This window comes from Polistes dominula, unplaced genomic scaffold (genome assembly GCF_049000335.1).
Source record: "Polistes dominula isolate Pdom_NZ unplaced genomic scaffold, Pdom_raw_medaka contig_11, whole genome shotgun sequence".
Classification (NCBI taxonomy): Eukaryota; Metazoa; Arthropoda; class Insecta; order Hymenoptera; family Vespidae; genus Polistes; species Polistes dominula.
This window is the reverse complement of record NW_028301154.1, coordinates 2,614,314-2,627,873: the sequence shown is the minus strand read 5'-3', so window position 1 is coordinate 2,627,873 and position 13,560 is coordinate 2,614,314. Positions and strand designations below refer to the sequence as shown.

General features: G+C 28.8%; 3 protein-coding genes across 11 annotated transcripts in view; 2 read left to right on the top strand and 1 right to left on the bottom strand.

Moving 5' to 3' along the window:
• Window positions 1–34: 34 nt before the first annotated feature.
• Window positions 35–5,327, bottom strand: Diap2 (Death-associated inhibitor of apoptosis 2). Of its 6 annotated transcripts, none has more exons than XR_016178591.1 (11): window positions 4,459–5,326; window positions 4,237–4,351; window positions 3,954–4,151; window positions 3,683–3,861; window positions 3,545–3,604; window positions 3,223–3,448; window positions 2,658–3,076; window positions 2,456–2,571; window positions 2,122–2,354; window positions 276–2,017; window positions 35–220 (listed from the first exon to the last, which is right to left on the bottom strand). XR_016178591.1 is itself a non-coding variant. In XM_015333020.2 (11 exons), the coding sequence occupies exons 1-11, from the start codon at window positions 5,011–5,013 to the stop codon at window positions 1,827–1,829; spliced, it is 2,259 nt and encodes a 752-aa protein (XP_015188506.2). In that variant the 5' UTR covers window positions 5,014–5,327; the 3' UTR covers window positions 35–1,826. The 6 variants fall into 6 exon arrangements, 2 of the variants coding, with proteins under 2 accessions (XP_015188506.2, XP_089034659.1); XR_016178593.1 differs by having other exon boundaries at window positions 35–408; window positions 492–2,017; XR_016178594.1 differs by having other exon boundaries at window positions 35–408; window positions 512–2,017.
• Window positions 5,328–6,105: 778 nt separating this feature from the next.
• Acat1 (Acetyl-CoA acetyltransferase 1) lies at window positions 6,106–11,433 on the top strand. Of its 4 annotated transcripts, none has more exons than XM_089178529.1 (9): window positions 6,106–6,301; window positions 6,426–6,572; window positions 6,781–6,895; window positions 6,985–7,178; window positions 7,252–7,542; window positions 7,659–7,778; window positions 7,944–8,101; window positions 8,164–8,280; window positions 8,525–9,931. In XM_089178529.1, the coding sequence occupies exons 1-9, from the start codon at window positions 6,260–6,262 to the stop codon at window positions 8,790–8,792; spliced, it is 1,452 nt and encodes a 483-aa protein (XP_089034655.1). In that variant the 5' UTR covers window positions 6,106–6,259; the 3' UTR covers window positions 8,793–9,931. The 4 variants fall into 4 exon arrangements, with proteins under 4 accessions (XP_089034655.1, XP_015188540.2, XP_015188541.2 ...); XM_015333054.2 differs by having other exon boundaries at window positions 6,107–6,301; window positions 7,659–7,847; XM_015333055.2 differs by lacking the exon at window positions 8,525–9,931 and adding an exon at window positions 11,171–11,433 and having other exon boundaries at window positions 6,108–6,301; window positions 7,659–7,847.
• Window positions 11,434–12,030: 597 nt separating this feature from the next.
• LOC107072804 (bedraggled) overlaps window positions 12,031–13,560 on the top strand; it is a 49,837-nt gene continuing 48,307 nt past the window's right edge. Inside the window, 1 exon segment of the mRNA XM_015333037.2 lies at window positions 12,031–12,178. The gene's annotated coding sequence lies outside the window, so the exon portion shown is untranslated.

Sequence of the window (13,560 nt, the reverse complement as noted above, 5' to 3'; positions counted from 1 at the left end):
TTTATTATTTTATCATTTACCTTACTCTCATTGATTTTTTTTTTTTTTTTTTTTTTAATAATTTTTAATCTTTTTATCTTTCTTTCTTTCTTCCTTTCTTTCTTTGTTAAGCATCGGATTTGTTAATAATATCTTTTCTTTCAATCAAAATAAGGAAAATATGTCTGATATCAGTAAGAAAGGCAGCAGCCGGATGTTTCAACCAATCAGACCCACATTCCTAACAGAACCATTCTCGATGTACTTGTATTATATATATATATATATGTATATACCTTCAACCTTATTCCATATGGGTGTTGTGTTACGAAAGCAGCTGCGTGTTAAACATCAATGGCTGCAGCTAGATGGGTTCGCTGTTTATTTCAAAGAACCCGATGAAATTCCACTTCGTGCTTATAGACCTTTCTACAAAAATCGAAATCATACCATCTGCTTTTTCTTTTCATTGATATTTTTTTTTGTCTCTTTTCTTCCAATCTTTCTTTTACCTTCTTCTTCCTTTTATTACCTTCTTCTTCCTTTTTAAACATTTTTCTTTTCCCCTTAGAAATTTCTATTTGATATTTGACAATTGTTACCGACAATTTCGTACCATTTTTTATTTTATTTCGTTATATGGTTTTTTTATTTTTTTATTGAGGGATTTTATGATTTTATTAATGAAAGGTTGAATTAAGAGAAAAGAGAATAGAAAATATTTATGGTAGTATACTATACTTTCTCCATAACATTCAGTTTACAACGTTGCCAGATCCGATACTCCGATCTTTTTACTTTACTTTTGCTTTACTCTCTTTCTCTCTCTCTCTCTCTCTCTCTTTCTCTCTCTTTCTTTCCCTTTTTATCATCTGCAAGATCATTCATATGTAAAAGCAAGTTTATAATTACAGGATCATCCTTAAGAAGTCATTTATGTTTTCGTTGACTTTCTTGTCAAAGTTTTAGGAAATAATCCATTCAGTTTTACAAATCCATTCTTAAAAATGTTTTTCTAAGAAAAGCTCGGCTATCCAAGAGAAGAATAGACTTACATTCTATGTAAACAGGGATTTGTGAAAAGGTTGGACCGGAAGGTTTAGGATTCATAACTCAATGGTCAGCAAAAACCCATGGAAAGAAGATCCAATTTCAAATCCTCCTAATCCAGTTATGGTCCAATATCCTGTAGTATAATAACAATGATAATGATAATTATTATTATTATTATTATTATTATTATTAATAGTATTATATAAAAGAAATTATTTTGTAAATTTACAAATTAACAATGCAATGTTTAAATTTAATGTTATCATTTATTTTTAATATCACAAATTTTTATTTTCGTCAATTTATTGCTTTTTTAAATTAACAATATATATATATATGGATATAAATTTTAATTTATAAAAAATATTTTATCTCTCTAGTATCGCATGCTTCAATAAGTTTTAATATTTTCTAAATTTACTCTATATAGTTTTTTTTTTATACATATGATTTAATTTTCGTGTGTATAAATATATATATATATATATATATTCTTTTTTTTTATTAAGTTGTTTTGTCTTGTTAATTTGTGCTATAAGTAATAGGTCGTCAACATTACATAAATATATAATATGCATCTGTTATAATAATTATTAACATTAATAGATTTGTTTTTCGATTAAACGTTTAACTTTTTTACTTACAATAATAGTTGATTATCAATTGCATAATAGTATTATACTGTACGTACATAATTTCAGTTAATATAGTATTCTATGAATGATGATTATTATTATTATTAAATAAATAAGCGTATAAGAGATGTATGTGTATGTTTATTTTTAATGTTAACTTTAAGGAAAATATGTACGAACAGTAGAATATATATTTTTCCTACATATCGGACAAGATGCAAAAGAAGGAGCACAATCAATACATGTTGCCAAATGACCACATGGTAAAAATACAACGGCTATTTCCTTGTCCATACAAACTTTGCACGTACGAGCTTCTTTTAGATTTTTATTTTCCTCTTCCAACGAACCTACAAAAAGTTGAAATGAAAAACAAATCTCTAAACTATTCGAATATTTTCTTATATTAATATTGTGTTATATTTTTATATCACCAAATACTACAATAACTTACATAACGATGCTGCGAGATCACTATCGGTTATCTTCTCTACTGGTTTATCATTACTATCAGATGTTTCAGTGGCTTGCAATGAATTTGGATTTTCTTCTTTTATTTCATTTACTTTATTTATTGTAGAAGAAGTATTACTATTTTCTGTATCATTGTTAGATCTTTCATTAGTCTCATTCTCTGATGATGAACGTATTTGTAGTAGATTCGAAAAGTTTGGTATTAATTCCATCCTATTGAAATGTAGTATAGCTCTATTAGTCATGTTGATTAAGATTATACAGATGTTAACTTAAAGAACATTCGGATAACCAATGCTCTTGTTATTACATACCAATTAGGATTTTCTGTTATACATTCGGGAATATAATTTTTAAATAGACGTGGCATATTAATACCATAACCAATTCTTTTTTTTGCTCCTTCGGGTAAACTAACTGCAGCTGTTTCCTATAATAATAGAAATGAAAAAGTTCGTTGTTTATATAATATATAATATTATCAAGAGTATTAAATAAGTTAGTTTTTATATTAACTTGGTCTGGTGTGGTTCTATCAATTTGGTCTGGTGTGGTTCTATCATCTTGGTCTGGTGTGGTTCTATCATCTTGGTCTGGTGTGGTTCTATCAACTTGGTCTGGTGTGGTTCTATCAACTTGGTCTGGTGTGGTTCTATCAACTTGGCCTTCAGTCAACTCATCGATTTCATTTTCCAAATTTGGTTCAATTGTAGAAATCATTTCGATAATAGAAGATTCTCCACTTGTAGAAGATGAATCTGTTGTAGAATTTATTTCGATAATAAAACGTTCTTCAATTGTAGAAGATGATTCTGTTCCAGAAATTATTTCGACAACAGAAGATTCTTCAGTTGTAGAAGATGAATAGGTTGAAGAACTTTCTTCAGTTGCAGAAGATGATTCAATTCCACGAGGTGTATCAGTTGTATAATTTTCTGCAAGAGAAATTCTAATATTAAATTTACCTTTTTCAAAGATAACTAGAGAATATTCAGTAACAGCTACAGTATTCACTTAAGATTTTTCAGACATAATTATAATATTAGTTCCAATATTTTTTCATTTATAATTACAGTATTACCTTCAGTTTCTTCAGTAGTATTTACAACATTATCTTCAATTACTTCAGTAATATTTACAGTATTATCTTCAATGACTTCAGTAGTATTTACAGTATTATCTACAATTTGTTCAGTAATATCTATATAATTACCTTCAACTTGTTCAGTAATATTTATATTAAAATTTATTACAGGAATATATACAGTATTTCCTACAATTGGATTTCCAATATAACCATATGGATTCTGTAATACAGGAAAATATTTAATTTTAATATACGTGATTTAAAAAAAAAAAAAAAAAAAAAAAAAGAAAATAAACATAATACTCATAATACATACATTTATAATTTGCTGAACATTTGATTCAACATTATTTTCAGGATTACTAGCTTGTGAGACCTGTGAAACAGGAAATTATTTGATTATAATGTGCATGATCTGTAATAAGAGCAAATATGATAAATTCAAATATTATACTATTTCATCTGCTGACGGTCTCATTGAAACGCACTGATCTATAAATTCTTGGCCTTTGACAAGTTTAATCAAATCACATGTTGGGAACCATTTTGCATGTTCTACCCATGGGTTATCCATATTTGTCCATTGAAACAAACCACCGTCGCAACAATAACATCTGACATGATCTTGGTATCCTATAGAAGATATTATTGTTATTATTATTATTATTATTATTATTATTATTGTATTAAAAATTGAATTGTTCTAAAGAGAATATAATGCTTACCACTGTAATAAAATCCAGCATCAGCTAACATCTCAGGAGTCAGTGGATGGTCAGTAGGCCAATTAGCATAACTTCTTAGTCTAGTTTCAAAAGAAGATTGACATGGAGTTCGTATCGAAGTAAGGGTGTTCACACCTAAATTTTCACTATCAATAGTAGAACCATAAAATATGTTTATATGTGATAATTGATTAGTACCTGCAAAGAAAATGTACAATATAAATGATATGTTTTGTTAAAAATGTAATAACATATTTTGATATTATACCAGTATAAATATTACCGATATCGGATCTTAGATAAAAGTCACAACTGGGAAAATGAATTCTGTGTTCTGTAATCGGATCACTGCCAGATTCCCATTGATATACAATACCTCGACAGAAAACGCATATTACCTAGATTTGTTAATATCAAATAATATGTATATATGTAAATATGAATCATAGTGCAAGGGGTTTGAAATAAAATGTATGTATTTTATAAAAAATAGAAATATAATTACCGAGTCTGCTTCATTACTATAAATGAAGCCTGCTCTAGCAAGATTCTCAGGTAACACTATGTTAGGTATTGGCCAAGTGGCAAATGTAACCAATCTCTGATTATATGTTACAAAATTTCTTTCAAATTCTTCTCCATTCACAGATATTCGCTGATCTGTTTTACTTTGACTTCTTGGCCTAGAATTTATTTGTGGTTCAACATTTAAATGTGGTACACCATTTAATTGTGTTTCACCATTTAATTGTGGTTCAGCATTTAATTGTGGTCCAGCATTTGATTCACTACTGTAATTAAATGCTGCTGGTACACGAGGTACGTTACAAGTGTTAGATGGATTTAAGACGAAAGGACAATGAGGTGCAATAATACGATGAAGAATAACAACTTGATCCCCATAACTCCATTCAATGATTCTTCGACCGCATAAAAAACATTGTACTTCGAGACCTACACCGGTGTAATAAAATCCTGCTCTGGCTATCCGTTCTGCACTAACTGGAGCAGTGCTAGGCCAATTGTAAAATGTTCTTAACCTATTCTCTTCGTGATTCATTATTTAATAAATATATATTAACTTATTTTTACAATTTTATCTAATTAATTATGATAAAATAGTCTCGGTTATAGGAAAATACTTGATTATTTCAATGATATTTATTTATTTATTTCATTAGGTTAGTTTTATTAAAATTCAATAGGTTAATATTTAAATCTATGTTTTTTTTTAGAACTTGTAAGATTTATTTTAATTTATTTCACATTTAAATTTGATTATTTATTTAAAAACAATATTTAAAATCACTTTAAATCAACACATAATTTGAACAATTCAGTTAAACAATGACAGATGTTTATGTAGGAAATTCTAACGTTGAAAATTTCCCTTATTTAAAATCATTTCAATATCAGAGGGCATGATAAACGTTATAAGAATGTATTTATATAAATTTAATAATAAATATTTTTCATGTTTATTTCATTTTTATTTAATACATAATTGTATTAATGTCAAGTAATTGCAAAATTAATTAAATAACAATTATGTATATATATATATTTTTTGTTAATTAATAACATTATTTTATATATGTATATAAAATTAAAATAATGAAATAAATTTGAAAAATTCGAATTCTTAAAATTGGAATTCGAGTTTTTTTTTCCTCAGGGAGGCCATAGAAAAGATGGTGCCCCGTCTCTTAAGATTTATTATTTATTAACGATATTGTTTTATAAAAGTAAATATCATTAAATATTTTTTATTAAAAAACGAATAAATGCTTGTAATATTAAATTACTTAATAGTAGATAAAAATTATTTGTTTAACAAATGTTACAACAATGAAAAATTAAAGTAATACGAGATCATGCTACATCATTGACATAGTGATAATTTTAACCAATAAAATGCTCGTAACTGATAAGCATAGACAGTGATGCCAAAACGTGGAATTTTCTCCCACGTGGGAGCCTTCGTGCGCATGCGCATGTTGACGTTACAGCTCAACGGCGATTATTTCCATGGACGTATCTATGTGCAACAGTAGGTATGCATAAAGGGCCCTTCCCAATTTACCGTATTTTAATTGTCATGCGGGTCTAACGATACCCCATATTTGAGTGAAGTATATACGTTACTGAGGATTAGATAGTGCGCATGCGTGGGAAAACCCCCACGTTCTGGCATTAAGACAGGTTAACTACTTGTTTGTTATCTTAATAACAGTGATATGATAATATTTGTATGCACAGTGGTGTAAATATTTTTATTGGTTTTTAATATCTAATTAATTAGAATAATGTCGTTTTTTAAAATGGGTGCTGTAAAAAGAATTTTTAATGTAAGTTGATATATGTATATATATATATATATATATATATATATATATATGTATTGTAAATATATTATATATAAAATATTGTAAAATTTATTTGTGATATTAATACGAGATATTTTTCTTTTAGGTTAGTGTGATTAATCTAAGGTCATACAGTAATAAAGTAAAACTAAATGATGTAGTTATAGTCAGCGCAGTAAGAACTCCTGTGGGTTCATTTTTTGGATCTCTTTCTAATTTACCTGCAACTAAACTTGGTGCAGTTGCTATACAGGTAATTGAATTCATAATTAATCAATTGTTTCTATATATTATCTATCATATAACACTTTAGAGTTCCTTCATTGTTTATTGTTTCACTTCTTTTTCCTCTGTCGTCAAAGTTTTTTTTTTCAAAAGTTTTGGCAAATTCCTTTAGTAAAGTATCTTCTGTGTATATAGAAATGTATAAAAAAAACTAATTATAATTTTATTCTTATTAGGGAGCGATTGAACGTGCTGGTATTACGAAAGATCAAGTTAAAGAAGTCTACATGGGCAACGTTTGCCAAGCTTTTCTTGGTCAAGCTCCAGCCAGGCAAGCTACTTTATTTGCTGGTATGTTTATTAGTAATTAATTTTATTGAAATTTGTTGAAACGTAAAAAGTTCATTTCTAATTTGTATAAATTTAATATTACTAATTAGATCTACCCAAATCAACAATTTGTACAACAGTGAATAAAGTTTGTGCAAGCGGTATGAAGAGCGTTATGCTTGCTGCTCAATCATTGCAATGTGGACATCAAGAAATTATATTAGCTGGTGGAATGGAATCTATGTCCAATGTACCGTTTTATCTTAAACGAGGTGAAATCAGTTATGGTGGTGTAAGACTCGAGGTAACATTTAATATAAATATATTTAATATTATTATAACTTAAACTTTATGATAGTTGTATTTAATTATTATAGGATGGAATTGTATACGATGGCTTGACCGATGTATATAATAAATTTCATATGGGTAACTGTGCTGAAAGTACTGCTAAAAAATTTAAGATTACACGTCAAGAACAAGATGAATATGCTATTAATAGTTATAAGCGTAGTGCTGCAGCCTATGAAAAGAAAGTTTTTAAAGATGAACTTATACCAGTCAATGTACCTCAGAAGAAAGGTAAACCTGATGTTATTTTTGCAGAAGATGAAGAGTACAAGAGAGTGAATTTTGATAAATTTGATAAATTAAATACTGTTTTCCTGGTAAATATTTCAACGTTAGATTTAAATGATTTATAAATAAGTATTTATATATATATATATAACATATCATATATAATAAATCAGCTTTAACAAATATTTTCATATTTCTAATATAGAAAGAAAATGGAACGATAACAGCTGGAAATGCATCGACATTAAATGATGGTGCTGCTGCTTTAATTTTGACTACTGCTGATGTAGCACAAAAATTAAATCTTAAACCTTTGGCTCGTATAGTAGGTTTTCAAGATGCTGCTACAGATCCCATTGATTTTCCAATTGCGCCTGCATTAGCTATCCCTACTGTATGGTGTTTTCTTTTTTTATATTTATTTATTGGCATATTTTATAAGTAATAAGGTTTTAAATTAAAAGTGTATTTATTTGATCGTATATTGTAGTTATTAGAAAAGACTGGATTAAACAAAAATGATATAGCTCTTTGGGAAATTAATGAAGCATTCAGTGTCGTCGTAGTAGCTAATCAAAGATTACTGGACATCGATCCTTCCAAAATAAATGTACATGGTGGTGCTGTATCACTTGGACATCCAATAGGGTATGTAATAAATAAAATCATAAAAGATGACAAACTTATTACATGTATTTTTCAAATTTTAGTATGTCAGGAGCTCGAATAATTGTGCACTTGGCACATGCATTAAAATCTGGAGAGAAAGGGCTTGCATCTATCTGCAACGGTGGAGGTGGTGCTTCATCGATTGTAATAGAAAAATTGTAAGTGGACTTATAAAGGGAAAACGATTTAATCAATATTGTATAATACAAAAGTCTTCCATATGAAACTTTATAATACGCTATTTTTATACATAAGTTATATTTTTACAATTTCATATATTTTATACACAAATCATATTGATAATATGAAAATAAATGTATCGTTTTAATAAGATCTGATTGATTAGAAAATATTTGTTTAAAAAATAGTTTCATAGATAGAGACAGATTTATTATTTGTTAGGTACCATCCAGTTTCATCTCCGCCAAAATTAATGCTATATACAAAGCATCCTTGTCCTCTTTGCGATATTTTAAAAGAAGAATTGCGTTTACGTTTTGCTGGTCGATATCAATTGGAAGAAGTTGATATTACAGCTTTGGGAAACGAAGAATTTTTAAAACTATATCGATATGAAATACCAGTCCTGTTTTTAGAAGGCCAATATCTTTGTAAACATCGTTTGGATTCTGATCTCTTAGAAAGAAGACTTAAAGAGTTAATATTATAATAAATTTGATATAATAAATTATAAATATTTTATCTTTGATTATAATTATTGTATAAGTGAATACAGACATATATTCTGAAACAGTCTTCACATTAGACTCATAAAGACTTTGTACACAGTAGAACGAGAAAAGCAACAGAAGTTGTTAGATCAATTTAAAACTCGTCCGCCTTCGCTGCTTCTTTCTTCTTTTTCTTTTCCTATGAAACGTGTATCTTAGCACGTATAAACATATTCACCTTTCTCTTCTTACTCATACATTTGATCCCCTCTCCTGAACATAAACTCTTTTTATGCTTTTATACTACAAGCCTCGTTTACTCCAACTGCAGTCATCAATAGTGTGTCAACAAAGTAATCATAATATTAAATAAAGAAGTACTTGAACAAATGATGTAAAAAGTAATGAGAACAATATTATCATATGTTCCAATTCATTCATTCCAAATTATTCTTAAAAAGAAAGAAAATATATGAAATGAGTAGACCCTTTGCATAGGGTGTTGTAAGGTGTTATATTTGTATAAAATCGATTAGAATTTTCCAGTCTGTTGGACACATCTATAGAAAGGAAACAATAACATTGCTAAGGGTCGACGTAAGCCCTTATTCATTTCTCAATGATCAAATAAATTCGCTGAGCGTTTGTTTTCGAATATGAAAAGTCTTGGAAAGATTACCCCCACTCTTGGATATAGGGATAGGGTTCTCAACCGATTTTGATGTAACTTTATAGAGCTATGAGGATCGGTATATGGTGGAATGGAATCGGTGAATGCACCTAACATCTCCTATCTCTCTTTCTTTTTCTCTCTTTCTTTCCTTCTACTCTCATGGAGGGTCGTGTCCGTTTTCTTCTTCAGTGCGTGCATTACGCGGATACCGTCTGGTACACGTTTCTCCTGGCGCCTACGTGGCACAAATGTTAACGAGTACCAATTTTGATATTCTAGTATTTTGTTATGGTAGATGTTTGTTTAGAAGATCGATTGAGTTATTAAAAGAGAGGATTATATACCGAATTAAGACCTAGATAAGGGAAAGTATTGTGAATGATAAAAAAACTTTAGAACGGGTGGGGAGAGACCAAGAAGATAAAGAGGAAGAAGAAGAAGAAGAAGAAAAAGAAGAAGGAGGAGGAGGAGGAAGAGGAGGAAGGAATAAACTCAGTGTCCATTTAGGGCGATTCGAGAAATTTAATTTGCAATGAGGTTTAGTCATTGCAAGTGTATTTACAACGTTTATTAACGTAAGATATAATTTTAACAAGAATTGTAAATGATTCATTTAGTTTTCATTAATAATTTTATTAGAATAACGTGTATATGTACATTTTAAAGAATTAAATAGGAATATACATGTACTCTCTCTCTGTGTGTGTGTGTGTGTATGTATAGATTTTGATAAATGTTTAATAATAATTTAAACTTGAAAGGATTTTTCAATTGATTGATTTATAACGTTGACGTCATTACATCATAATCATTTATTCGATCGTCGTTTTATTCTAATATTCTTTTGATTATAAAAACAATATATACTAGTTATAAATATTAAATAGTAAAATAGAATAAATAAATATTTTATAAATAAATTGAAAAAAAAAATAAAATAAAAAAATATTCTATTGGATTTGTTTTTTTTAAATTTGAAATAATTTCAGACTAGACGATTATATTGAAGCACGCACGAGTTGAGAGGATTTTGACCTTCTTTATATGTAGTATGCACGCACACATACACACACACACATATATATATAGACCAGACTTCCCTTCGTTTGATTCAACTCGATTCGTGAACTTTTCGAAAGGTCAATCATGTCGTTTATTCTCTTCTTTTCTTAACGATTTCAATATGTTAAGTTCAAAAGTTATTCAAATATATTCCATTTTTGCGCCCTTCAATTTGAATTTTCATACAATTATTTGAAATCGAAGGTGGCACTGCAATCGTTAACCTTGTCAAGGATATTTCAAACATACGTGTTATACGTTCAATTACGAAATTATCATAATTATTTCATCACGATTAAAAATAATAGAATAATCTTTGAAGGTTTGATAGAATTATTCTCATATTTCATTAAATATAGAAAATTATTTTTCGTTAAAACAAATATTTTCTTGCAAACAGATCAATTAATTTATTTTTCAAAGAGGTTATAGTTAATTGTCAATGATTTGAAAAATCATATTGTCCCGCTCTTTTGTTTCTTTTTTCAAATCAACCAATAATAATCATTCGTCGAAATTTCCCTCCCTTTTTTGAATATTTCAAAAAAAAAAAATAAAAAGAAAGTTTCATTTTTTATGTAATAGAGAATGTAAGAGACAAGTATTCGTATAAGAGAATAATTTCTTTTTTTCTTTTTGTAGGTCTGGCTTGAAAAGACAAGTGGAGGTGGTAAAGAAAGGAAGAAAGAAGAAGAAGAAGAAGAAAAAAGAAAAAAGAAAGAAAGAAAGAAAGAAAGAAAAAAGAAAGAACGTCGATGTACGGTAGACATAAGAGCAAGGGTAAGCATCTCAGATGGCGTTGCGATCGTCGAACTCGATCAGTTCACGAACTTTTGAAAGGGCCGCCGCTCCTTAGGAACCAGTTGCAGCAGGTCGTCTCGTAACACGGACGTGAGATTTCGTCTCTCCGTAAATTTAAGTTTAATTAATTAATCAATTAAATCTAAAAAAAAATAATTAACGTTTACCAATTAATCATAAATTAAATCAATATTCAAAACAAATACAATCATCGATGATTTTCAATAGTAGTAGTAACGGTTAAGAGTATAAAAAAAAAAAGAAGAACAAACCAATAAAATGCGGGTCAATCGTGACAAATTCTTGTGTCCTCATTCTGTGCACCGTAAAATATAAATAAAAATTAATTAAATATTAATGGGTGACAATAATTAAATAACATTTTTAATTAATTTTCATTGAAATATTACAAACAGTGAACACATTTTGCGAGTGTTGTTGAAATGTTTAAATCACAATTTTCAATTGAGAGTTATTATAATTATTATTATTATTATTATTATTATTTCGGACTTTGTGTTTGACAGTAGTGAGTTTGACATTTTAAAAGAAGACAATGAGAGAGGAGATGAGGAGACCAAAGAGGAATAACATCTCACAATGTGCGTCGTTCTTCTGTGACCCGAATGTGTCGTGACACCGTACAGAAAAGTGTTTGGAAAGGAGGAGGAGAAGAAGAAGGAGAAGGAGAAGGAGGAGGAGGAGGAGGAGGAGGAGGAGGTGGTGGAGGTGGCGTGGAAGGTGGAGGAGGCGGAAAAAGAAGAAGAAGAAGAAGAAGGAGAGGAGGAGGTGAACGTCTGTGAACGAAATACGAACGAGTTTCTCGAGGAGACAAAGAATATTGAAAACGTAAGTTAAATGTTTTCACTATATTGGTTTCTTTTTTTCTTTTTGTTTTTTTTTTTTTTATAAAGAAAATGTTTATTTAAATTTTATTTTGTTCATTATCTGTCAAATAATTGTTAATGTTACAGTTGAATAATTTATGACGTTTGCGTGACGTTTTGAAGTTCTCTTCCTCTCTGCATTATTTCTTCACTCTCTCTCTCTCTCTCTCTCTCTCTCTCTCTCTCTCTCTCTCTCTCTCTCTCTCTCTCTATTCATATGTGTAGGTGAATGATTTGCATTTGAATATAGAGTTCTTTTTTTTTAGGACACCTTGTATGCAAAAGTAGGTAGAAAAATGTTTTTTTTTTTATTTCTTTTATTATATTTGATCATACGAGTTGAGAGATCCTTGAATATATTTCCGGGTCACCGTAAACAGATGTTTATCAATGCCGCGAATATTCGCGATTTCGAACTTCCTCCACTTGGTTAGAATTTTGTTCTTTTTTTTTTTTTTTTTCATAGTCTTTCCAACACCATTGAATTACACCATCGAAATAGAAAATAAACGAGCGTAACAAAGAGAATTTCAATTAACAAAAAAACCGGATCACTCGTGTTCAAAGTGCAGGACTAAGGAGAAAGAGGATCAAAATGAGAGAGTGCAGCGGAGAGGGAGGAAGATGGATGGAGAAATATGCCTTTCTCTTCGTTATCTCTCTTTTTCCATATACATATACATATATTTCTATCCTTTTCTTTCTTTCTTTCTTTCTTCTTCTTTTCATATACGCGAAAAGGAACATAAACAATAAGTATTTTTAGACCGTGACACCTGTCGTTAAATATAACCAATTCTTTTCTTTGCTTTTTCTCTTTTTTTTCGCGGGACCGGAAATTGTCCTTGAACGGTACACCTGGTTTTTCTGGTTTTTTTTTTTCTTTTAAATATTTATGGAATAATAATCATATAATTATGAGCTAATATTATTGAGACAATTGTTTTCATTATGAAATATTTGTGTATATATATATATATATATATGTAAGCGTTCAAAAGATATTCAGAGACAAAAATCAGTACACATGAAAGTTTGATGATGAATATCTTTTGAACGCTTAATTTAATCGTCAAAACATAAGACACCATTTTTATAGAGCAATTAATTTCCTACTAAAATTTCTATTGCGCATTTTATAATAATCATTTATTGTCGAGTTATAAAATTCATCAACAACAAAAATGAAATTTGTCTTAAAATAATCAAACTGAAATCTTCAATATCATTCAAATGATGAGGTTTACGAAAAAAATCTAAGATACCTTTTTTGTAGAGCATTAAATTTCCTACAAAATTCGTCTAAAACATTTTTCTCTACAATCAATTAATAACGAGGTATGA

What these genes read in the sequence shown, in the direction of transcription:
- Diap2 (XM_089178533.1), bottom strand. Translation starts at nt 5,013, where the DNA reads ATGAATCACGAAGAGAATAGGTTAAGAACATTTTACAATTGGCCTAGC. An exon ending in ATAGTAATGAAGCAGACTCG is followed by an intron (nt 4,352 to 4,458) that starts GTAATTATATTT and finishes TAACAAATCTAG; the next exon opens with GTAATATGCGTTTTCTGTCG. An exon ending in ATGTTCAGCAAATTATAAAT is followed by an intron (nt 3,449 to 3,544) that starts GTATGTATTATG and finishes CCTGTATTACAG; the next exon opens with AATCCATATGGTTATATTGG.
- Acat1 (XM_015333054.2), top strand. Translation starts at nt 6,260, where the DNA reads ATGTCGTTTTTTAAAATGGGTGCTGTAAAAAGAATTTTTAAT. An exon ending in TTGGTGCAGTTGCTATACAG is followed by an intron (nt 6,573 to 6,780) that starts GTAATTGAATTC and finishes TATTCTTATTAG; the next exon opens with GGAGCGATTGAACGTGCTGG. An exon ending in ATGGTGGTGTAAGACTCGAG is followed by an intron (nt 7,179 to 7,251) that starts GTAACATTTAAT and finishes TAATTATTATAG; the next exon opens with GATGGAATTGTATACGATGG.